General features: G+C 42.1%; 1 protein-coding gene across 1 annotated transcript in view; it reads left to right on the forward strand.

Moving 5' to 3' along the window:
- Positions 1-24,261, forward strand: part of AGPAT4 (1-acylglycerol-3-phosphate O-acyltransferase 4) — a 60,710-nt gene that overhangs the window by 34,560 nt on the left and 1,889 nt on the right. The window contains exons 3-7 of the mRNA XM_086461064.1: positions 1,720-1,881; positions 3,497-3,650; positions 9,817-9,919; positions 12,083-12,158; positions 17,396-17,603. Coding sequence (XP_086317190.1) covers positions 1,720-1,881; positions 3,497-3,650; positions 9,817-9,919; positions 12,083-12,158; positions 17,396-17,603 — 703 coding nt within the window. The remainder of the gene's footprint in view (positions 1-1,719; positions 1,882-3,496; positions 3,651-9,816; positions 9,920-12,082; positions 12,159-17,395; positions 17,604-24,261) is intronic.

Below are 24,261 nucleotides of genomic sequence, written 5' to 3' on the forward strand. Positions count from 1 at the left end.
AATTAGTCATATTAAGAGTAGCTGAGAAAAGGAAAAACAGTAGTGTGGGAAAAGAACGGAGTGCTACAGAAAGTGGTGGGAGGAGAGCACGTTTCTCTGTGGCCAGTTTGGGGAGCTGGAAGAGGAGGCTGGGCTCAGCGGTGCTGCTGCCGCCATGCAGTAGGGGCTAACACCCAACATGGCTTGAAATTGAAATGGCAAAAAGTGTGCTGAATCCTGCGGCTGCTCCTTGTGGGAGAGCTGGGTTTGGAGTCCTGATCTGGGCCTGTCAATGAAATTCTCAAATGATCAAGAGGGAGCAGTTTATTACAAAGTGTTAAATCATTTGACAGAAATGATTCCTGAAACAGAATTGTCTCATGTCGTCTTCTGCTCTGCTTCTGTGTAACAGTTGCTAGTAAGCTATGTGGTGTGCACTCGCCTTCCAGTCTTATGAGCTTTTAGGTAGCTTAATTATTTAAGGTTTTTTCCTTCTAGAGGAAGGAGAGCAGATGAGAGAAATGAGCTGAGGTAAAGAATTAGGTCAAGTCTCTTCCCCTAGTAACCAAACGAACAACAGTGACCAAAAAAAAAGTAAATAATTTCTTTTGGTGGTAATTTCTACCAGTAAATAATTCCTGCTAGTCAAATGTGATGTCCTGGAACCTATCTGCAGAGCACTTCGATGGGATAGCTTATAATGATAATCCTGGATAGAAACTGGACTGTAATTGCTCCATCTATGCTCTAAGAAAATGATACTTTTTCAGGAAATGCTGAAGCAACAATTTCTATACACACACACGCACACGTGTGCCATTTTATTCATTAACAAAATGAAACACAAGACAGCTCACCAAGGTGGGCTGGTGTGGAAGACAGGAAAGGAGCAAGTGGAATCAGTTCTCCTGCCCAAAGAGATATCAGTCTGAGATGATCACAGTGTTAAGTTCTGGAGTAGGATTTGAGATTTGAAACTTGTTGAATGCTTGGTAAACCATAGACTTCTTGTGGAGCCTCTGGACGAATCACTCCCGTGTCTGTCACACCTGTGAGACAGGAGCAATATTTTTTTTAACTCCAGAAGCATGCATTGAAGAGAAATTTGCTAGTGTAAGTATTTCTGCCCTTCCCTAAACAAACCTAAACACAAATGAAGTATTTTTATTGCTGTTGTTTTTTCTAGTGCTGTTTGAAGTTTCTTTTATTGGTAAACCATATGTATGCATCAGTGTATTGTTGTGCAGCAATGGCTCTGTGACTCTGCTTCTCATTCAGAATAATATTGGGGTTTTTTGTCATGGTGAGATGTACTAGCTTTGGGGAGAAGTATAGCTGCAAGCTGTCTTAAAGGAGCTTGAGTTGCCACTGCCCAGGGTCTGCTTGAATTAAGAAATCTGTTTTATATGGTTTGGGTCTTCTCCATGAAATCCTCAGTGTTTGAAGGAATTTAGCCTGTGTTTGGTGTTTCAGGGTTTGGGTAGGATGGACAAACACACACACATACACACATATATATTTAATTCTGGAAGTCTTCTTTCATGCAGATACCTGAGACTAGATTTGACTGTTTTGCCATAAGAAAAACTTCTTTTTCTTTATTTTGCTTTTGCACTGGTGTTAAAACTGGGACTGGTGAATACGAACCAATATATTAGTGTCTAACTGTGTATATGTCATACCCACAGAGAACTCTAAGTGGTATAATTCTGTTTTACTTGCTTTGATTCTGCCTTGCAGAGTTCCAAAGTGCTTGCAAAGAAGGAGCTCTCCTATATGCCTATCATTGGCTGGATGTGGTATTTCCTAGAGATAGTCTTCTGCAAGCGTAAGTGGGAGGAAGATCGGAAAACAGTCATGCAGAAGTTGCTGAATCTTCGGGACTACCCTGAAAACTTTTGGGTGAGTGATGACTAACAAGTGGAGTGCAGGGTGCTGTAGTGCTTGGGAGGGATGGAAGGTATAGACAATAGGTGATAGTAATCTCAGTGATCAGAAAAATCCTAGTTCTTGTGAGCTGGCGATGGCGAGAGAGGGATTCAGCTGAGGAAATGGTACCTTAAGCAGCCTCCCAGGGGCCTACAGAAGCTATTGCTTAAGAAGAGGTTTCCTGGTGAAGATGTATATGCTGTTGCTCTCATTCTCTTAAACAAAACAGTGTTTTTAATTGTCATTGATTTAAATATGTGCTAAACGATGGAAACTAAGCTCTGTGCTTGGATAACGATTAAATGACTTCCAGGCAGGAGGCTGTCTAGCAAAGGGACAGTTCTTGGCTTCTTGTTCTAGTCAGTCTTACGGGGATTTGCCTGTGCTCTGTGGCTCTTAAAAGGTGTTGAATGCCTTTCTGTACACCTAAGCAGTTCAGCTGTAATTGGTGACCACAGACCACCACCATCCTTTATGGATTGCTGTAGAGGGATTACTAAGAAGGAGCTATACCTGTAGTAAGAGAGAGACAGTTGTTGATGTACACCGAGGGTTATTGCAGTGTGGAGTTTTAATTTGCCTTTGTATGATGACATAATGTCAAAAAGCACAGCAATAGCATCTCAGAAGGTAGACAGACCATGCTAAGTGGGATAGAAGGATTTTCTCGTCAGTTTGTTTCATCTAGCTGTTTAACATGCATGTGATACATAAGTGCTTTTAGATGAGCTGGAACTGAAGGTGGCTGCTTGGCTAGTTTTCTTCAGTCTCTGTCTTTGGCTAAATCTTTGCTGTGGATTATAAGGGCTTAACTTCTGCGATTGGGCAGTGTTCTTTGATGTGTTAGTTTGCATTCAGGCTTGGCAGAAAACAGATGAGCAAGTGGTAAATCTCCAAAGATCTGTCTGCTCTCCCCTGCCTGCCAGTGGCAAAATTGTAATCGTTCATGTCCAAGCACTTCCACTGTATAGTTTATAAAGGGTTGAGAATTTCCGTTGTCCTGCATCTACTGCCTTACATCTGTTATCAGCTTAGTCATTGGCATTGAATTTACTGTCTGCAGTCGTCTGTGATCCTCGTGCCATAGTGAAAGCAAGTGGGTTGGAGTGAGGGGAAGCAAGCTGGGCACTGAAGCATTTCCTAGAAATGTGTTTGGTTTAGACACTTACAAGTTTTAGATACCATGACACTCGAACACCTCACCATCAGTGAGAGATTTGCAACAGGAGGTAGGTTTTGAGTGTTTTCTAACTTCTTGTTAGAGATGGCATGACTCATTTAGAGAAACGAAGTCATTCTGATAGCAAGTAGCAGAGCAGGTGTTAAAGCCTAGAGTTCAAACCAGAGGGTGGCAAGTTGGGTGGGTGGGAGCAATTGAGAGGGTTTGGCTTTGGCTGCCTTTTTTTTTTTTTTTTTTTTTTTCTTTTTACTCCAGGGCAATTAATTGTAAGTAGTGTGTATGTAGCTACACCTGTCCCTGCTAGTGGTGTTCATTTGGGCTGTGTCAGTGGGAATTAGAGGCATCTCTGATCAGACAGATGTAGAAGACCTGAGCTGCTGTCTAACTGTAGTTCTCTCTTGGTTTTAGTTCCTGATTCATTGTGAGGGCACAAGGTTCACAGAACAGAAGCACCAGATTAGCATGCAGGTAGCCGAAGCCAAAGGCCTGCCCAAGCTCAAATATCACCTACTGCCACGAACGAAAGGATTTGCCATCACCGTGCAGTGTTTGAGAAATGTAGGTAAGGAAAGTCACAAGGAAAAATGCTAAATGGTTGTTTCATCTAACTGCTGTCACTTTGCCATGCTCTTTTCCCTGTAGCATGTATCCTAGCAGCAAAGCCCTGGGATACTTTCTGAGCCTTCTTCTACTAGCCTGCAAAAATTAAAGATTAGGTTTTATTAACAAAGTCCTGGGGCAACTTGGTTATTGTTTTGTTTTGTATTGTTTTCTGTTACTGTGAGTCTGTATTGGGGGATCTCAAGTTGCATGTCTCGTAGCTATTGCCAAAGGATAATATTTATTTGCATTTACTAAGCAATCCTATTCTAAATGAAGCGATACATCACTAGAGAATCTGAGGCAATGTGTCTTAAATATTTTCTTGTGGTAAATATCTGCCTCAAGCAACACCATTTCTAAATCAAAAATATTCTGCTTTAACTCTCCGTATAGATGGACTGTTTAGAGTTTCTTTGTGGAGCTGGGGAAGGGGAGTAGACCCCGACTGAAAATACATGTAGATTAAATTTTATTTATAAATTATTCCCACATTACAGACCCTGAGTAAGTTTTTCTTTGTTAATGTTGTTCTGAACTCCCCACCCCCCAGTTATTTCTGGTTACTTGCATTTGCCAACCTTAAAGTGACATCAGTAAGAATATAGCATACATGCCTTTGAATTTATTTTCTTTGGCTAATACAATCCATCAAAGTCTTCTGCTGTGTGCTTCACGGGCAAAGGAAAGCCAGTGCTAAGTGACCATAGTGCTACAGTGTCTTTGGGCTTTGGTAGATTTTTGTATTGTTAGAAGGCTGATATGTAAGAAAGTAAGTGGTTAGTAGGTTAGAAGAAAATGTTCTAGCTTGATTGAAGTTAATGTCAAAACTTCTTTTGTCTTTGAAGACGTGTTTTCATGTGGCATATCTGGGATAGCTGCTGTAAAAAAGGCTTTGCAGTCAGCTGGCTTGCTGTCTGTCATATTTCTTCTGCATATCCTCTTGCAAGTCAGGTAGATCATATCACTGTTGTAGCTTGTCAGGCATCCACAACTTCCCACCCCCAAAATGGATAGCATAGCTTGGATCTTTTCTCATGTGTGAAGAAGCGGTAAGTTATGTGCAGCATCCAGCAACTCCCTTAAGGGCACAATTTAACCTTCCCTTTTGAATAAGGGCGACTGTTTTGCTGAGGATGGGGGGAGGTAGGCTTGAGGCATTGAAGAAGAGCTGAGTCAAAACTCCGTGACCTCCAATGTCCAGAGCTGGGAATCAGGGACAGGTTATTTTGATGGTGATTCTGTTCTTTTCACTATTCTGTGTAAAGCAAGCAGAACATGGTATGATTGTGGACAAGTAGCTGATTTGTGGAAAAATATATCAAAAGGAAACAATTTTAGGGAACCCAAGTGGTGGTTATAACAAGTAACATTACTATGTACAGGTAACAAGGAAGTCTGTAAATATTTTTGAATAGGGAACATAATGTCTGTTTTGTCAGTCCATAATCTAGAAATGTAAGTTCTATCTAGAAATTATTCCTTTCTTGCATGAATTCTGATAGGATTTGACCACTTATCTCTCTTTATCCTGCACCCACATTTGGTACCCACGTTATAAGCAGTAACATGTTGTTGTAGGTGTCAATGTATGCAGAGGCTATGCGCTATAGTAATTTGGGCATTTTTTTCTTTTGACTATTTACATTATTAAATAGTGCTATTTAATTTGTTCACTGTAAATCCCCTCAGTCTCATTGTTATGCTCTGCCTTATAATGTGGCCTAGCAAGTGACTGTATCCCTCTATTACAGCCTCAAATTACTTCTTCCAAACAGCATCAGTGTGACTGCTGAATTGCTGCTCTGTCTGCAGAAGCAGCAATGGAACATGCAGATGTTCATAACTTCAGTTCAGTGACTTCTCTAATGATCTACGAGAATGACTCTTGCAGGCTGACCTGTCTCTCTTGCGGTACGATTCACATCCATTTCAGTGGCCAAGTTTGCAGCAGGCTGTCCCCGCATGTCTCTGAAAGTGAGAGACAGGTGCTGAGCTGCCTTGAGCCCATTTTGGGGCCTGCCACTAAGGCTGATGCCCTTCCTGCTCTTCCACAAGGGGTGGTGAGCCTGGCTGGAGTGCCTTGCTGAGGGAGATAGCTGCAGCATGACGTAGCAGTGAAGGCAAGCCAAGCCAAGTGTTTGGATCCAGTTCCAAGCTGGGTGCGACAGAGGTCAGCGTTTCCTTTTCCACTATTCTTTGTTCCTCCTTTCTGACAAGATTCAACCTGTCTGAGGCCGTAGAACTATAGGATGGATGGATGCAGGTTTCTGTGGCTGTAGAGGTAATTCACCCACAATAGCAGTGATCACACATTGGTCCTTTTCAAAACTTTCTATCAACTCTTAATGCTACCTGGTGCAGTAGTTCTGTGTCTGTTGGAAAGGGGTGTTGGTGATGGACTGGGAAGTCCATCTGTTTTGAAAAACTTAAGCTTCAGGAGGAGTTTATTTAATGTGCAGACATGGGAAACTTCCTCCATACCAGTGGTGCCATATCTGTCACCATAAACAGATGTATTTGGATAAAAAAAAATCTTTAACACAAAATAACAAGTAAAGAACCTTCCCTCCTAACTCATTTCTTTTATAAGTGATAATGGATTCTTTTATCTTCAGAGACTTTCAGCAATTCAGGTCTTGGCACACAGTTTGATTCTTAGAGTGCTTTTAGTATTTTTTGAGATGATTCTGATATTTTTATCAATGGCCATCTCTACTGGTTTGGTAGTACAGATGCAGTCCCCAGGAACTTCATTTCTAGAAGCTGTTCGCTGTCTTAATAAATTGCTGTTAGGTTGTAAAGTTTGTCACCTGTACTGTTCGTGGAAGCAAATGAAAATACAGAACTGTTTCTGAAACATTCAGCCATTACTTAGAGTAAAAATACATGTCATAAATATAGCAAAAGATGTATTTAACTGTTACTTCTATTACCTGGCTGTATATCAGGCGGTTCCTTTCAGCTGTTTTTTATTTAGTTAAGACTTGTATTTAAAAATGTGCCTCACGATGGACTGTAGATAACTCCAAGTTGTCAACCTTTTTCTCCCGCTGTGCATGCTGCGAACTATTATCCTAGAGGGAACACGTGAGAATAAATTCCACGGTGATGTTCTAATGGAGTTCAATATGACAGTGTTTGAGGGTTTGCCATGACTTTTTTTCCCATGAACTTCACTTTAGTCCTGGATTTTTTTCAATGTTTAGTGACACTCCTGGTCATCCTCCTGGGCAAGCTGCCAAGGTGGAGAGGATAAGTGATTTTTGACCAAGATGGCCAGAGCAATGAGATGTTAAATCAAAGGATTGTGTCAAGGTGGCTGTCATACCAGCAGTACAGTGAATTCCACCGTCTCTTCCCTTTCCCAGTCTTCACTTCAGATCATCATGTGCTTGTGTGAAGCTGTATGTAGGCATACTCATCGCCTGGAGGGTGATGTGTCGGATGGTCATTCTGGCGTAATCCACCATGTCCACAATATAATGCATGAAATTCAAGAGGAATGTTGAAGTAAGACAAATCATCTCTAGAGATGTAATCTGAAGGTTTCTTAGGACAAAATTAAGAAATTAAATCTTAAATTCTTAAGTACATAGTGCTCTGTAAGAACGCTGGGCAGAGATGAGAAAACAAAACCAAAAAACCCAGCCTTTTTTGTCAGAAAATAACAGTTCAGCTGGAAAAAATTTGTTTTCAGTTATGCTCTGTTCTGAGCCTTTGAAAAGCCTTCCAAATACTGAATTGTGTTTGTTTTTTAATGAAAAAGATGTTTTAAGATAACTTCTTTGAGAAAATATTTTATTTCACAACTGAAGGAAAACTTCTCAAATGCTGCCTAAATTAGTGTGAGACTGAGACTGTGGATTTATTTTTTTACTTGGTTTAGAACATGGAATTTTTTGACTCTTCAGATTTTGGATGAGAAGGTCATGAGGTGTCCAGCTCTATATGTAATTACAAAATATACATTCAATGAAAAGCGATCTGATGTGTCACGCAGCATGCTAGTGCTGCTTTGGCTGTGGAAGCTTTCTGGCAAATTTTGATTCTGTGCAGTTTTTTTCTTTGACATTTCTACTGTTGTTTTTTTCCTGCACTTTCAAAATGGAAAAGCTTAATTCTTCAGTTATTTTATATCTGGATAGAACAGAGCTCTGTTTACTCTTCAATATGCTATCGTCATCTTGGATTTGGCACTGCTTCACACCGGATTTCAGTGTGATATTAAAAAGGACTGGACTGAATATCAAACTACAGACCAGTTACAAACTGGAATGGGTTTTTTTTCCCTGGAGCAAAGGAGAAGCCTGTGTATGGCCCATCAGCGCATAAAGACATTCTTGACCAACTCTGCAGAAGTTTTTTCAGAACAGAAGCATCTTCCAGTGTGTCTGAACAAGCGCCCAGTTCATATCAAAACTCAAAAGTAGATGTCTTCTAAAAGACAAAGTGCTGTGTGCATCATACTTTCCTTTATTGCATCCCTATTGTCATTAGAATAATTTCATGCTATTAAAGAATAAACTAAGAAGCTTACAGTGTATAAAGCAAATTGAGCTCTTGTCTTCCTTCAATTACATTGGATTAGTAAATTAGAGTAGATTAGTAAAATCCTTCTACACTAAGAAGCTTAAAAATGGAGGTAGATAATTTATTCAAAAAAAGTATTTTCCTACTTACATTGTACAGGGAGAGAGTAGCATGCTTGAAGTAGATTTTTTCTTCTGCGTTGTAGTTTTGAGTTTGGGCTAAAAACTCAACTGTAGTAGGAAAAGAGTAGAGTTGCTGATAAGGTATATGGTCTGTATGCCATGACAGGGTTTTGACCTCTGTTTTCAGGATTTCCTTGCAGCGCTGAAGCCAGGCAATTCTCTTCCGTGCTGTGAATTTTGTTTTGAAATAACAAATGTTGTGGTGAGTTTCTGGGGGCTGAATGTCGTGACCAAGCCATATTTATCATAGTCATAGCTAGAGAGGCTTCAAAACCGAAAGCAAATCTGTTCTGTGTAATAAAAGGCTTTCTTAGGTGAGTCAAGAGTGCTCACAATAAGGGTTCATCACAGTGTTCATTACTGCAAAACTCTAGAGCAGAAAACCTAAAATACAGCAAGCTACGTGTGAAGTGCATCAGTCACTTTTGTGACCCAAAAGAAAAAGTTTTCTTGCTGGCATCGATCTTGGAATTCTTACCACGATGCACAATTGGTTTCAGTGTCAGGAAAATTACTTGCTCTCTGGTAATTTTGTGACATCAGGAAAATAGCTTTTCTTAGAATGTGTTCAAAGAAACTTTGAGTTTAAAACAGTAAACACTTTTTCTGTAGAAACTGCTTGTTAATGCTGTCTTAGTTTAACTACAAACGAAGTATTTGCAAATACTTTCACTGTTAACTGTGCAGTCCTGAACTGCAGAAACAGTGTTTTCTTGAGGCTGGCTGCAGTGTTGTTCTGTGGAACTTGGATGTTGTATTCCTCACAGCTGCATGTCTTCATAGCAGCAGCCCAGCTCACGTGGGACACAGTCTATTATTCTATCTCTACCTTTGCCCTATAGCAAGTGCCTCAGTTACCAAATAATGGACGTGAAGGGGAGGTTGGTTTGAACTGCAGCAATTCAGAGTTGTATTAAGCCCTCTTGCTGTAGGTTGTCTGACATGCACTTTACCTGTTCTTAGTCAAACTGTATATACTGCACACTGTTTATAAAGCGTGTATTTGCCTGGTTATTTACCTGGATTTGGGGGGGAATTGTGTCATGCACAGTGAGTTGAGAAAGCTAATAGTTTTCCAGCTATTTGACTCTTAGGATGTCCTAGGTATATCAACTGTCAGCAATTATAACTGCATTCCCTGTGTCCAGTGTTCTGCATCTGATGGGGAAGCAGACAAGGGTGGAGAGCAAACCTTTCCATTCTACTGGTGCAGTTCCTGAAAGGATTACTGGTTATTTGGCTTCTTAAAACCTGCATGTTGAATATTCCATTGTCATCTTTACCTTGGTGACAGCTCAAACTATCGTGCTATTGCTGATGACTTCATATTTAAATATGCTTCTTGTCTGAGACAGAATGACTTATTTTCGTTCTGTTACTACAGTAATCAGATAACCTTTTCTCTTCTTGTAGTTTCTGCAGTCTATGATTCTACTCTCAATTTTAGAAATAATGAGAATCCAACATTGCTGGGAGTTCTAAATGGGAAGAAATATCATGCAGATTTGTATGTAAGGCAAGTAATCTGTATTTTAATTCCTTTTTGGCATATGGGAGAGTGTACTGGCAATCACAATTGCACAAATAAGGAAATATTTTCAAGTAGGTAACGGATAGCAAATTTCTGCCAACCTGGCTTCACAGAACTGCAGATAAAAGCTCACATGGGATGGGAAAGGTTTCTTGTAAAGTTCTATGTCTATGAGTATATGGAGACCCGATAAAAGTCTACAGGATTTTTTTTGTTTATTATTTTTATTATTTGTTAGTGCATCTGTTTGTCAGCTCAGCAGCAACCGTGGGGCCTGTATTCAGTCACTTGGCCAGAATACCAAACATACACTAGGATGGAGTGGCTTTACACCTGTCTCTGGCACAATAGTTCCCACTCAGGTGGAGGCCAGGCTCAGGACTTTTGCCATCTCTGTTTGGTGTAGTTGATGTATTTGAATGCGCTCCTTCCCTACCAAGAAGGGGATTATTTAATGAATAAACAATTACCTGGATTCTGTATCATTAATGTTCTATAAGCAATGAATACCCCAATGGCTTCCCATAATCTTCATGGAAATAGGCCAATTCCAAGGCCCTTATTCCCAGGCCATGTTCTACCAGCAGCACCCATGCTGCAGGCACTCAGGGTATGTGATGGCTTAGGGCTGGAGCATAGGAGCCTAGAAGTCATCCCACAAGTGATCAGGAGTTCTTCATAACCCTTTTATAGCTATAATTGGCTGGTCCAATTGGTTTATCTTGCATACCAACATGAACTGGAGTAGGGTGACCTTTTCTGCCTCTTTGGAAAAAAAATTTTCTTTAGGACTGTTTTTGCCCAAAGGTAAAAAGAAACTTTCTCTCGATTCCTCATGGAAGCAACATGAGTTTGCGTTCCCACTTGGCTCTCTTAGGTAGCTCAGCCTAGTAGCCTTGGGTTTGCTGTACATGGCCTGGCTGGCTAGTGTTCATGCAGGAGCAGCTGGCTCTACCTGTGTGGGCCGTTCCTCTATGACAGTGTAGAGGTGTGCGCACCTTGCTGTGTGTCTCCCTTTACACCCCTTCCAGACTGCTGCAAGTCAAAATGGCAGAGCATGGTAATTGCTTTCCACAGCTTGGACTAGCTATTTGCCCTCCTGTCCTTTTGAGCTTCCTGAAAAGCTCTTACAGGCAGGGCAAACCTCATGGCAAAATTTGTTTTGGCAATTAATTGGGTTAATTAATTAACTCAAGTTCGTCAGAATCCTCAATATTTGCTCATTGAAGTGCTGTAGGTGTTGCACTCAGTAGAAGTTTGTAAAATTTGGATGGCCTTCTTTGTTTCTGCTTAAATTGTGTTGTCTTCTAATGTTTGTCATCTTATGACTTTCTTAAATAAAGGAACAAAACAGTAGTGTTGCACCTCTTAATTTATTAACTGCAAACAGGAGCGTCCTGACTGTGAAAAATGCTCTCTCCTGTGCTAATGGAAGTTAATTTGATGTTGCTCTTAATTAAAATATATTTAAAATTAAAATATATTAATTAAAATATATGCTATATAGAAAAATGTAAAATTATTAAATATTGCTATTAGCATACCTAAATGAGGATGACAAGGGGATTTTTTTTTTCTCTGACAGGATAATTGACCAAAAATCACATAATATGATGAAAACTGTTTTGCCAAGAGAGGGTTTTTCAGTGATAGGAGCCGTTTTGCTGGAAATTATCCAACCCAGCTGCACATAATAAAAATTATAGGAATTGGAAGTGTTACCTGAGAAATATTAGAGTGCTTTACACTAGGTATGAGAACAGTTTGTTTTATCTGTCTAATGCCTACCTGATTAAATACAGCCTTGAACTCTATACGTGGGGTAAGAAATTAAGTCATTCAAAACCTTTGTTTGGCAACAGAAAATTGCAAACCTTTATCTAGAAAGTGGCTCTAGTTGGCTTAAACACAATGTATTACTATTTCAGAAGTCTAAATTTCTGAATTTCAGATATATCTGAAAACTGAAGGCGGCTTTAGAAGCAAACTATACTTTGCTTATCTGGGAGCTGTTACCACAAATGCAAAAAAGGTGGAAAATGTAGTGAGTCTCCAGTCAGACGGATAATCTGTCTGTATCATGTAAGTGCTGTTTGTGGGAGCTGAAGTATTTAATATTCTTCAATCGCTCTTGTTTACTGTTGGCAGGCGGATTCCACTAGAGGAAGTCCCAGAAGATGAGCAGGAATGTTCTAACTGGCTCCACAAACTGTATCAAGAAAAGGTTGGTTTTTTGTCTAGACAGCACTTGCAAGCCACTGCTGCTCAGTTATTTATACTGCTAGTAGACTTTTACACTGTGCATGTGTAGTGGTCCTGCTTTGGCAGCTTGGGATGGGTGGGTGGGTTGGTTGGTTTGTTTTTCTGGAAAAGTGCTCTCTTTCCTCAGACACAAACTGGTCTTGTGCTGTCAGTCACGATTGCCTTTATTTTGTACTTCAAGAGCAACAGGAAGAAAACTTAAGGAAGCCTCAATAGAGTGGCTTTAAAACTCTTCTTTAGAAGGTTGCATAAGGATACAAAAACCACAGCTACTTCCTGGTTGGTAGAAGGACCTTCCCTTTAAAGGCACCTCCTAAATCAAGAAGTAATTCATGAGCTAAATGAGGTATATTTTACTTCAGTGTATTAGGATTTTTGTCCCTTGTTTTACCCTGTCTTTTTTACCAAGGCAAAGATCCAACATTAATAGGACTGGCTGATAAATTTCTTCCACATTGTGTGCATAGAAGGCATGCATTTAAGATTCCTAATTACATAGGATGGGGCAGAATAATATGACTGTGTGTTTGTAGATGCCTGCAGATTCCGCCCCCTCCCTCCCCCCCCCCCCCCCCCCCCCTTTCATGTGCATCCTTCAGACTTTAAGAATCTGTTTCTCATGGGTTTTGTTTTTATGACATAGGAGATAATGGTTGAGGGATGCGCTCTCTGAATACACACAGCGCTCCTATTTCAATCAGTGGGAGTCATAGGTATGCAAGGCACGAGGGCCTGGGAACTCAGTTTGCGTCAATAAATTGATCTCAGTTACGTGTTCAGACTGGAAAACAGCAGTGCTTCGGATTTAGAAGTGATAGAATATAGCTACACTCCGGTTTCCTCTCCCTGGGGCAGCAAAATTCTGCTGTGCCATTTGTTGTATTCCTCCCAGAACACAACTTTAGCATTTTTGGACTGCCTATGTTCTAGCCATTCTCAGCTTCAAACCATGACTGTTTCTGGTTTAATTCGGAGCCCCACTAAGCAGCTTGCTTACAGCAATGGAGTACGTGTATGTTGAGACCTCGGTTGTAGATTACTAGCTTTGCCTCTGATCTCCCTTCTAAATTGTGCCGGTAACACCCAATTCAGACATGACCCCTAACAGCTTTCTGGAGAAAGTCATTATGTTACCTACGGCTTGCGCTGTCTCTACAGGCACAGAAATGCAAACGGTCTTTTTGCTGATCTTTGCGAATGTCCACTTTCTGCTGCTATGACTTTATCTGTAACCCTGTTTTGTGTTCCTAAGAACTGTTTAGACATTTCCAGAACAAGAACATAAATCAAATGAGAATGTGGTGGTTTTCCTGAATCCCTTATTACATAGTTCACAGTAATTTACATTTTTTCTGCTATGCCCTCTTTGGCGAACACTCAGTTATTTCTAGTGCAACCAGAGCGTACGTCTGTCCTGCTTTCTGCATAACAGCTTAGTCTGCTTGTTGGTTAAATCTGTGGTTTCCGATTTAAGTACAGGAGGAAGAAATGTGTGTTCAGTTTTCCTTTCCTTTAAAACCTTTTTGGTTGTTTGGCATTTGTTTGGTTAGCTCTTTTTTTGTTTGTTTGGTGGCGGGTTTGGGTTGTTTTTTTTTTTTTCCTGAAGGTGGCGTGTTCTTCTTCCTTCAGCTGTTTTACATTAGTGAAACTGTTATTTCGTTGCAGTCATTCCTCGTTACACAAGCCCACGTCTGTAAAATCAGACTGGGAGAATATAGAGCAGGGACAACTTCTTCAAGAGTTCTGAGATGATGAAAGCCCACCTACAGGGTAAAAATGCAATCCTGCTTCACCTTTCTGACATGCATCTTTTTAAAGATAATTGTCTCTTTGGATACCAAGCAGCATTGCCACCTTGGTGTTGTTTCCAAAAATGAATTCTGTTTCAGGTTACTGTCTTCAGAGTCAGTAAATATTTATGATAAAATGTAACAAATCTGTACTCAAAGGGCAGTAATTCATTGCAAGGTACACACTCATCCCCAGCTTTGTCTGTTCTGGCTGTAGCACTCCACTTTCTGTTTCAAAGACAAGGTATGCATGCTACTGAAGAACAAAGCCCCTATTTTGTCTCGCATTATGGTTGCATGTGCCATTGCTTATTCTCAGTGATTTTCATAATTTTGCAGTACCTTCCCAAGACGTACATGCTGTGCGCTGAATTATACTTTAGTAGCGTGGTGTAGTAGGTGGGGCGTGCCACAGGTGCTGAGGTCCAGGCTGGGGTGCCATGCTCTTATGGCGATCAGGGCCACAAAGCTGTTCAAATGAGTAATAAAATCAGCAGTTAGTGGATGTGAAGGGACAAGATTTTTTTTTTCCTTTTCTTTTTTTTTGTTTAAGTTGTCAAAGGAGCAAGAATCCTTGAGAAAAGCATGTTCTGTTTTTTACCTCCTTGCCTGATCTCATTTACCTGTACGTCAAGCTGACATAGTGCTCTCTGGGAATCTGGTGCATTTATGTTCTTCATTTTCTGGTTTAGCCACTGCTGCAAATGCAATGATCAAGGCCTTGCCAGGGAAGTGGCAGCACTGTGCTGTTCTAAATCAAACACTGTTCTCCTTCCTTTTCCAGGCTTACAGTAAGCACCATGTCCACGTGCTGATTCCTCACCTGGGGTCAATTTTGTCCTTCTGTAGATGGCCAGCACTTATCAATTAATGCCAAATTGTGTCAGAAGTGGAATTTGGGTTGCACATCGCCTTTTCTTTTTCTTTTCTTTTTTTCCTTTTCTTTTTTAAACTGCCATTGCTAGAAAGACTTCCTTTGACTTTGTCAGGGACCAGGCTGAGCATCTTACCACCTGGTCTGAAGGGGTACTGTATAATAGTCACAAGCGTGCTAGCCCTTGCATGTTTGTTTTCTTTTTTCACCTTACAGCCTCAGTGCCTGAAATAGAAGTTCTGCTTGAGAATCTTAATTTCCATTAAAAAGAAAGTGAGCTTCTAACTTTTCTCACTTGTAAGAGAAGCATGGAAAACAGGGCATGAAAATATATGCTGGAATGCCCCAGGGAATTAGGAAAGCATAACTGAAGAGGGGAAGTGTACAGAACTCCAGTGTTTGGGAACAAAGGATATATTTTTGGATACTCATTCTTTGTGGGCTTCCTCACAAAAGGGCAGTGGCATACCTCTGCAGTCAGACCTCGCTGGTGGGAGCAGGGAGGAAGAATCCAGTTAACCTCTCACAAGGCGGTTCCCCCCCGACACTGCATTACCCACCCCACTGTCTGAAGTAACTCAGATTTGGTGGGGGCATTAGAGGGAGCATGTTTCTGTGTCCAAATATGGTAGTTGAGTGGGTGGGATTTATTACAAACTGAAACCACTCTCTGTATACAGGGGAATGAAAGGAACTTAATGTGGGCAAGGTGCTTGAGGGAAATTTTGAGGTACGTCATGGGTTTAAATGCTGACTCGAGCTGTTGACGGGTACCATAGGCACCCTTGCAAAAGCTTAGAAGACAGATCAAGCCAGAGATCTCTTCTGCAAAGAATGTGACTGTTTTTAAGGTTAAGAAATTGTAACTGATTTGAAGAGCTGTTCCCCACAATGGTGTAAAATGTGTAGTGGAGGTGATGCCGTTGACATTGTTTTGCCCGTTGGATATTTCTTCCATCTGTGTCAAACCTCTTGGTAAGATGTGACCAATGGTTTTGCTGCCCCAATGCTGTGCAGAGCCAACAGAGAGAACTGCTGCACCTGTTTTAAAGGAGTGTCTTGCTCTCTGTAGTAATGGGCCCCCTAATGGCGGTACCAATAATAGTCAGAAATTCTTAACTTTTCTGGGTAATACCGGTATTTAGAAACCTAACTGTATATAGTAGAATTCAATTTACTTGATGATTAGTAGCTCTGTGTTAAACCAGTCATAAACCAAAATCCTCAAGGCGCTGTAAAGAAAACTTCGTACACTGTGTAATTTGTTGAAGACAGCTAATTAATTTGCCATAGTGATCCCAGTACAATCCAGCTCTTATGCACGAAACAGTCATAATTTTTCTAATCTCAATAGAGTGCAATGCTTTAATTACTGTGTAATCTCTTAAAAGCTGCATGTTCCCTTTGAAATAGATAAAATGGTAGCAGCCTGCAATTGCTTAAGTTGCCGTTAAATAAGTAAAGAATTGGTTTTTGTCAGCTGGAGTGTAAGTAAATGTAAAATCATAGTATAGTAGAAATAATCTTCTTGTGGTTGATGAGGACAATCTTGGCTTTGCCAGAATTTTTGGAAACCATCATGAAGCATCCCTTTCTGAAGAAATTTAGTACTTCATTCTGACTAAATTGAAGTTCCTTTTTATGCCAGTCTAATGCTGACTTCATTAATTAACCAGTCTTATGTGATAACACAGATTGATAATGTTTGCTTTTGAATCAGTAGGAAGGGATTTTCCCCACCCACTTTGATATCTTGGGTTGACCACATCGCTAAAGGCAATACCATTCACCCATATGGGCTCTAGAGGAAGGTACTGAATTCTAAGTCTTCTGTGCTTAAAAAAACTAAACCCCACCCCATTATCTTCCTCATATTACACTAAAAGGGAGAGTCCTTTAGTCAAAACCAGTGGGAGATTATAAACTGTTTGCATGCTCAACTGTCTGTAGAGACGTTCAGCACCCACACTTCCTTCCATAAGCTTCATGGGAACAAGATGAACAAGACTGCTTCTGTGGGACAAAGCAGACAGGACGGGGTGGTGTTCTTTGGAGTATGGGACCAGATGGTGTCTGCTCACCTTTTCTGACAGGGCTGTGGGTGCTGTTTCAGAGCAGCAGTTGGAGAAGACATTAGGGACCAGAGGATCTGCTGCTGAACATGTAGCCAAACGCTCCTCTGGCTTACCAGCAGTATTTGGCCAGGGGCTTTGGCTCTTGCAGGAGGTTCAGCAGTGATGTCTGGTTCCCTCACCCTTCTTGTTTTACTGGGCTTGTTATTACGCTCCAGGCATGCCACTGTTCAGGCTTCTGTGTGTAGGAGAAAGAAAGGATGTGCACATTAACGTAAGCTCTTTTCTGGGTGGTTTTTTTTTTTTTTTTTGACTGTGTGTTTGTTGACTTCTAAGTACAAGCTTTCTAGCCATGAATTCCCTGGTGGTTACAAGCCTGCAGAAAGAGGAACATCAAAGTCAGGAATGGCTAGTTTTGTTGGCAGATCAGGGATTTAATTGTTGCTCTCCTTTGTTCTACTAGGACGCATTCCAGGAAGAATACTACCGAACAGGAACCTACCCAGCAGTCCCTATAGTACCACCCCGACGACCATGGACGCTTTTGAACTGGCTTTTCTGGGCTTTATTGCTGCTATATCCTTTATTCAAGCTGCTTATCAACATGATCAACATGATCAACAGTGGATCATCACTGACATTGGCTAGCTTTGCATTTGTCATTGTAATGGGTAAGTTTTCTGAAATAGATTACTTACAGGGTAACTGTCAGATGTGATTTATTGAGGCTTACTAAATATAAACATGACTTGTGAATTCAACAGACCATCTCATACTATATCCACTTCAGCCTGGAATAGGTTAAATAGATTCTTTTGTATTATTTTTTGTAAGAGCTGCATATGGAATTTTCTCTTTCTGTAGAAACCAGAACAGTATCTTTCCAGTGGGTTGCCTACAAAGGCTTTCCTTTCTTGCGTAGTATGTTGCTGGGCTCCCTTTGACTGCCTAGAAGAGATGCTCAAAGATAACTTACTCTGTTGAGAATTCTTTCACCTAATCATAGTCTGGTATGTCATTCACTGGAAATCCATGAAGTTGCGATGGAAGGACAGCCTGTTGTAGCCATCTGGTCTGACTTATGTAGCACAGGGCATAGACTATCACAGGTGATTCCTACAGTTTCTGTGGTAGTTCTGAACTGCCTTGGTTTGTGTTTAAACTAGTATGTTATTTAAGAGGAGGAAGGAGAACAAAACAAGGAGCTGGCCCACAGAAAGGGAGGGAGATCTCATTTGGTGTCCTTCATGGAAGCAGGAACCAGGTCAGTTTGGCAAATCACATCATATCTGCATGTCTGTGCTTTTTGACATAATTGAGTGCCTGTTTGAAGAGTAAGTTCCCTTCCAGAATAAGCCATACATTTATAAAGCAAGTATTTTCTATGGCTGCACTGACCATCATGTTTCTTTATGACTTCATCACCTTAATGTCTGTGTATATTACAAATACCCTTGGGAAAAAACCCAGAACTTCAGCATCCTTCTGGCTCTAAGTGAACTTTGATGCAGAAATACAACAGTTAGCTTACAAACCATGTCCAAAATAGCCACAGAGAGGAAACAGGAAAACATAATAAGATAATTGGAGAAGGAAGAATTTGTGCGTGTGTGCACACGCACAGGAAATTTGCGTTGTGATGCTTTGGGCTAGAGGAGGGAATGCCAGAGCAAGGATAAGGCCCAAGATAATAGTTGGTACATTAATGTGGGCAAAGAGGGAAGGAGGGGTGGAATCCTGTGCTCTTGTCCTCACCTGGAGAAATTATTGGTGCTTTTTACCCTGGGAATGTTTTATGTAAAAGTGTAAGGAGCTCTTGGAGCAGTGACTACAACTTAGAAGCACCCTTTTTCACCCGCCTTACTTGTTGGAAGGCACAAGTAGCATCCCCCCCCCACACACACACGTACACCTTCTCTGACTGGTGAATAGGATGAGAGTGAAGAGTGAGCACCATGGTTGGGGTGTGCTCCTCAGGAACGGGAGGTGTTAGGTTCAAATCCCCTTTAGTTGCAGAGAAAGGTCAATCAGTCTCCCCTATGCTCTGGTTCAAAATGGGTATAGAACAGTGGGTGGGATGAGGTATGACACCGTGGCAAATGCTACATTCCTGGCAGTAGCACTCGAGGGCATTTGTTCCGCCTTTGGAAGAAATGCTGGCATAGTCTGTGGTGGAATGATGGCCTAATGGGGCAGTGAAGCTTCGCCACTGCAATTTTTTTTTTCTCATCTTTCCTTCAGCATTTTCCTATTAATTAAGTTTCTTCACTCAGTGGGCTGGTCAGTCGGGTGCCATTCCAAAGTGCCTCATGCCTTTTGTACCCTCCACAGGGAGTCTTGCTGCATAATTCAGGGTTTCTGGATTTTAACCTCAGGGCTGGATGCTTTAATGCTTGGTGTTGTGGCATCTGTCACGTTTCTGGATTTATTAATTTACTTGTGTGACACCACACCCCTCACCCCCCATGCTAAGTCCAATACCACCTTGCCATTAGTGGCATTTACAACTAGATCACATCTTCTTTCTCTCAGGAAGTGAGGGAAAGAACCTGTAAAGAAAAAAAGCTATGATGCTACTAAGAACAGACAGCAAAAGAGTTGCTGCTGCAAGTCCTCTTTTGAAAACAGCGATAATCCAAAAGACACGTGCTCAGGTTATTTGTAACGCTGCTGCCAGACTGCAAAAGCACAGCTGAGGAACACATTAAGAATGGCGAGATTAATGGCCCACTGTGCGACGTGCACTGCTGCCCCATACATATCCACCACGTTTATGGGATGGTGTGCAGGTTGCAATCCTCTGCAGCCTTTGGAAGACCCCCGTGCTTAGCAACAGCTCTGTTCTCGCTCTGAATTGCTGGTGTGATCACACCCAGAGTGCTTGTAATTGGCCAGGATTTGCAGCGCAGCAGAAGACACTGCATTGCCTGTAATGGAGCTGTCACTGATTAGATGCAGCCAACCACCTCTCGCTGATGAGCAGGCAAAAAGAAGGATGATGTCACTTACTAGGAGACAGCAGCTGTCGTGAAGCTGTGGAGGGAAGAGAATCTGTGGGAGTGGAGGGAAGCTCAGCCTTCAGGAAAAACAAACAAAAAGCAGAGCTGGTTTATCCTGGTCACTTAAAAGTGGATGTGTCATTACTGGCCAAAAGAGCCGTGGTTCCCTTAGTATGTTATGGTCTGTGTCTGTTTTGCTAGATCCCTTTAAAAGCAATGTTATACCTAGTTGGGAATCATTGGTCTCATTCTGTGGTAGCATCTCAACTTCAGCTGGAGCTGTCACATTGACTTTAGAAGCCAATAGCTGAGTTGCTGAGCAGGGCTGTTCTCCCAAAACGGTGCTTTTTATCCTGAGGGGTGACTGTCATGAATGTCCTGGGAGTGATGCAGCTGTCTTCTGACAGAGGAGAAACGGGTATTTTGTTTTGCAGTTCTGCCTCCGGCTTTAGGCAAGGTCTCAGAAGTGACTTTGGCAATGGCTGGGAGGTGGCAGTAGGTCAGCACAAATGTACCTTGGAGGTTGTGACTCTTGGTGCCAGTTGGAATTGTCTGCCTGGCAGGCCCGGTTTGTAGCAAAGCAGGGAGGACTGTATTTGCTGTTTTCCAGTGTGAGCAGTAATTGGTACCTGGTGGCTCAACAATGTAAAAGGTAGCTTTTTCTGTAAATCAGAGGGATTTATTTACCGTTGTGATCAGATAATAAAACTGTCTTTTCACATTGCTCCTGGTAAACCTTTTCCCTCTGTTTGTTAACTAGGACATTATTTTTTTTTATATGGCAATTTGACAGCTCACTTGATACTCCAGAATTGAGAAGCTTATTGCAGTCCCTTACAGCCCATTGTACGTAGGTAACTGTTTCTACGGGCAGATTTCAGTACCTGATAACATTACCTTTATTAGCAGGGGTGCAGATAGCACAAGATATGCATAAACCTTCTGTGATGGGAAAGAGCAGAGGAACTAGGAGGTCCTTTTACCTGATACCATCCGCTTTGTTTCCAGAGTGTCATTTGTCTTTTGGACAGTGTCAGCTAATTGTCCTCTCCAGTAAAACACTTAATGGCTTGCAAGTAACTGGCTGTTCAGGTGGAGAGAGCCCTAAGAGAAATGTCCCGTGGTGGTCAAGCTGGTGTGAAAGCATTGTAGTACTTCAGACCCTAACTCTCACATCCAAGGAATGAATAACCAATGTATATATAGCTCTGTTGGTTCATCTCAAACACTTTCAGCCCTAAATAAACAATGTCTCCTCTTTATACTGAGAATGCTGAGGCATCCCCTCTTGCTTTTCTGTGCAGCAGTTTGGCTATTTATACTCATCATAATAATCACATTGTGCTAATATCTAACTACTGGTCTGGGACCAGGAGCCCTTTGTGATACTACTTGAACCAACACAAGGCAGTCCCTGCTCCAGAGGATAAATGCTCAAGCAGTTCGAGGGACAAAAGTCTCTTTTGAAAGCTGGCTTTAGTTTCATAGGACACATGGCAAGAGATTTATTTACTTAGCTCACAACTGCTATTTAGAACTCGGGGATGGTATTTTGGTGTTAAAGCAGTGAGCAAGTCTGTCAAACGTCCCTATTTGTATTTGACAGCAGCTTCCTTTTTCTTTTTTTTTTTTTTTTTTCCTTTCTTCCTCCTCCTGTTCCCCCAATCTCATTTGACTCCACAGAACACAGCGTAAGGTTGCCGTTCTTGTTTTGGTAATTTATGTTGAAAAGCACAACCTTCATGCTCTAGAAGTATTTTCTTATAGAGCTGGCAACAGCAATTAAAAGGGGATTGTTGGCTCTGTATGCGAAAGATGTGAGGGCTTCTCTTGGCTTTTAAATGAAGAAGTAGCTCTCACCTGTCCAATGCCAAAAGCATAATGGCATCCGGGCTTGCGGCATGGGGCCAGCAGTTAAGTGTCAGTTACAGGCCAGAGAAGTATTTTATTTGAACCAAGCGTAAGTTGTAATGAGCCAGCTTTGATTCTGCAGGAGCTGTTGTATGTCTGCTCTACAGTACGTGCACATTTATAGTGCTATGAGAGAACCTGTTTCCACGGATCACAGTACAAACTGTGAGTCCTTGGTGACTTGACAGTGTCTGAGTGCAGAGTGTGCACTGAAAAGTCGGTGCATGATGTGGTCAGGGCAGCAAAGCTGTTGATGCCAATAGGCTGAGATGAGTGGAAGGTGAGGCAAGGACGAGCCAGCAGTGTTACAGTAAGTTTTACAGCAGCAGGAGGGTACAACTGTGCGTAGGATTCTGCCTGTGTTGATTCTGCCTGTTGTTGGAGCTGCCAGACAATCTGGCCTTTCAGCCTGGTGCCTAAAACTAGTATTTTTTTGTTACTTGCTTGTTTTGTCTCCTTTATAGTATGTAAGATAGGTACTAAATGGCAATTTGTACAGTTCAAGTAACCTCTAATTGTACAGATCTTCATTTCCACATATAACCTATACAACAGGTGTACAGCAGACTATATACGAGAAATTTTTATACCCCTACCTGCTGTGCTGCTTATAGCACTTGCTGTGTGCTACAAACCCCAGGCGACCCATGAGAAGAAATCCTGAGGTGTGCCAGAAAAGGTGAAAATCCTCTGCTCTGAGCTAAGGTTTTTTGCTGAGGGATGTGGTACTGTAGGTGTTGGGGTGGTGGCTTTCTTGGAGCTAAAAAACATTCCAAGAAAGAGATTCCATTATTTGCTCTGTCGATTTGTGTTAGCTCAGCCCTCCCTCAGCCCCCAGCACTCTGGCAGGCAGAGCAGGTCCTCGGCAACCTCCTGCAGCTTTTGGCCGGCGGGTAATGATGGGCAGAAAGATGGCAGGAGCTGAGTTACCTTCCGTAGTTTGGGGGTGCCTCAGCCTGACGCCTTCTCTCTCCTGCTTTTCTCAGAGTGGCTTAAACTCTTACAGCTGATCGTTAGGCACAATTCCTGCTTGATCTCCTTTCTTCCCCTTCCTTGTACCCTAAGTTCTCCTTACTACAGTTGTATTTAAAACAACAGCAGAATAAATCCTTAAACGTGACAGTATCAGTAGGGTTTGCACTAAGGCTCCAGGAGAGTTGTGGAGAGGAGGCAGGCAGTGCGGGGCGAAACCACTGAGGCACCCCAGCACTTACCCACAGGCTTGGCAAACACGAGCAGCCCCTTCGCCCTGCACCCTGGGTGCTGAGGGCTGCAGGGTGAAATGACAACAGAAGGGCAGTGGCAGCTTCTGCTAGGGAGCAAAGGAGAAGGGGAAAAAAAAAATCTGAACTGCTGAACTAGGAATTTTTTGGTGTCCAGGCAGTGGCATTCCTCAAACTGGATGAAATCACCAGTGTGCTGTGTGGTTGCTGCAACAGCTGCTCTTACTTATGCTCTGTATCCATCTCCAGATGCTGTTTCTATCCCTTCTGGTTCAAGTCTTAATGATTCCACACTTCCTATTATGTTGTGATCCCAGACTGGATCATCTTCTTGTCTTCCCTAGCTTATGGCCATTTAAATATCAGAGATTTTTTTTTTTTTCTTTTGTTTGTGAGATCGAAACCCTTCACTTGTCCCAGTTGTGTGCGTTTCCATTCATGGACTAACAGTGGAGTGTAAGTGACAGCAAACTCCCTAGGAGCCATCTCCCTTCCTGGGCTGTGCACTGCACAGCGCTGCCTGTGAGTGGGCCCTGCTTTCCTGTGTCTTGGCAGCCAGGAGACCCCAGGGCAGCCCCCCGGGCAGCCCGGCGTCCCCATTGCACCACTGTCTGTTCAGCCATCGCTGTGTCACATCATGTGTGACTTGTCTCTGCTATCCAATTACCACCTGCACTTCTAAGAACTGTCACTTAGTTTACTGTCATACTACAAAACACGAGTCTGCAGTCGATTGGTTTGTTTTCAAGTGCTGGTATCTTGAAAGTGCTGGTGTTCTTCAAAATACACCGTGCCCTTTATCCAAGCAAATCAGACAGAAGACAATAGCTGAGGTGGGAAGGCCCCTCTGGAGATCATTTAGGCCAAACCCCCAGCTCAGAGCAGGTTCAGCTGCAGCAGACTGCTCAGGGCCGTGTCCCATCAGGTTTTGAATACCTCCAAGGATGGAGACTCCAAAACCTCCCTGGGCAGCCTGTGCCAGTATTGAACCACCTGCACAGTAAAGAAGATTTTTTTTTTTTTTCTTCCTTTTTTCCTTACGCTCAGAGGGAACCCCCAGTGTTTCAGTTTGTGTCCATTGCCTTCTGTCCTATCACTGGGTGCCACTGAGAAGAGACGGGCTCCATCTCCTTTGCACCCTCCCTTCAGATATTTATGCACATGGATATGATTGCCCCACGCTTCTCTTCTCCAGG

This window comes from Leptosomus discolor, chromosome 2 (genome assembly GCF_034619465.1).
Source record: "Leptosomus discolor isolate bLepDis1 chromosome 2, bLepDis1.hap2, whole genome shotgun sequence".
NCBI classification, from domain to species: domain Eukaryota; kingdom Metazoa; phylum Chordata; class Aves; order Leptosomiformes; family Leptosomidae; genus Leptosomus; species Leptosomus discolor.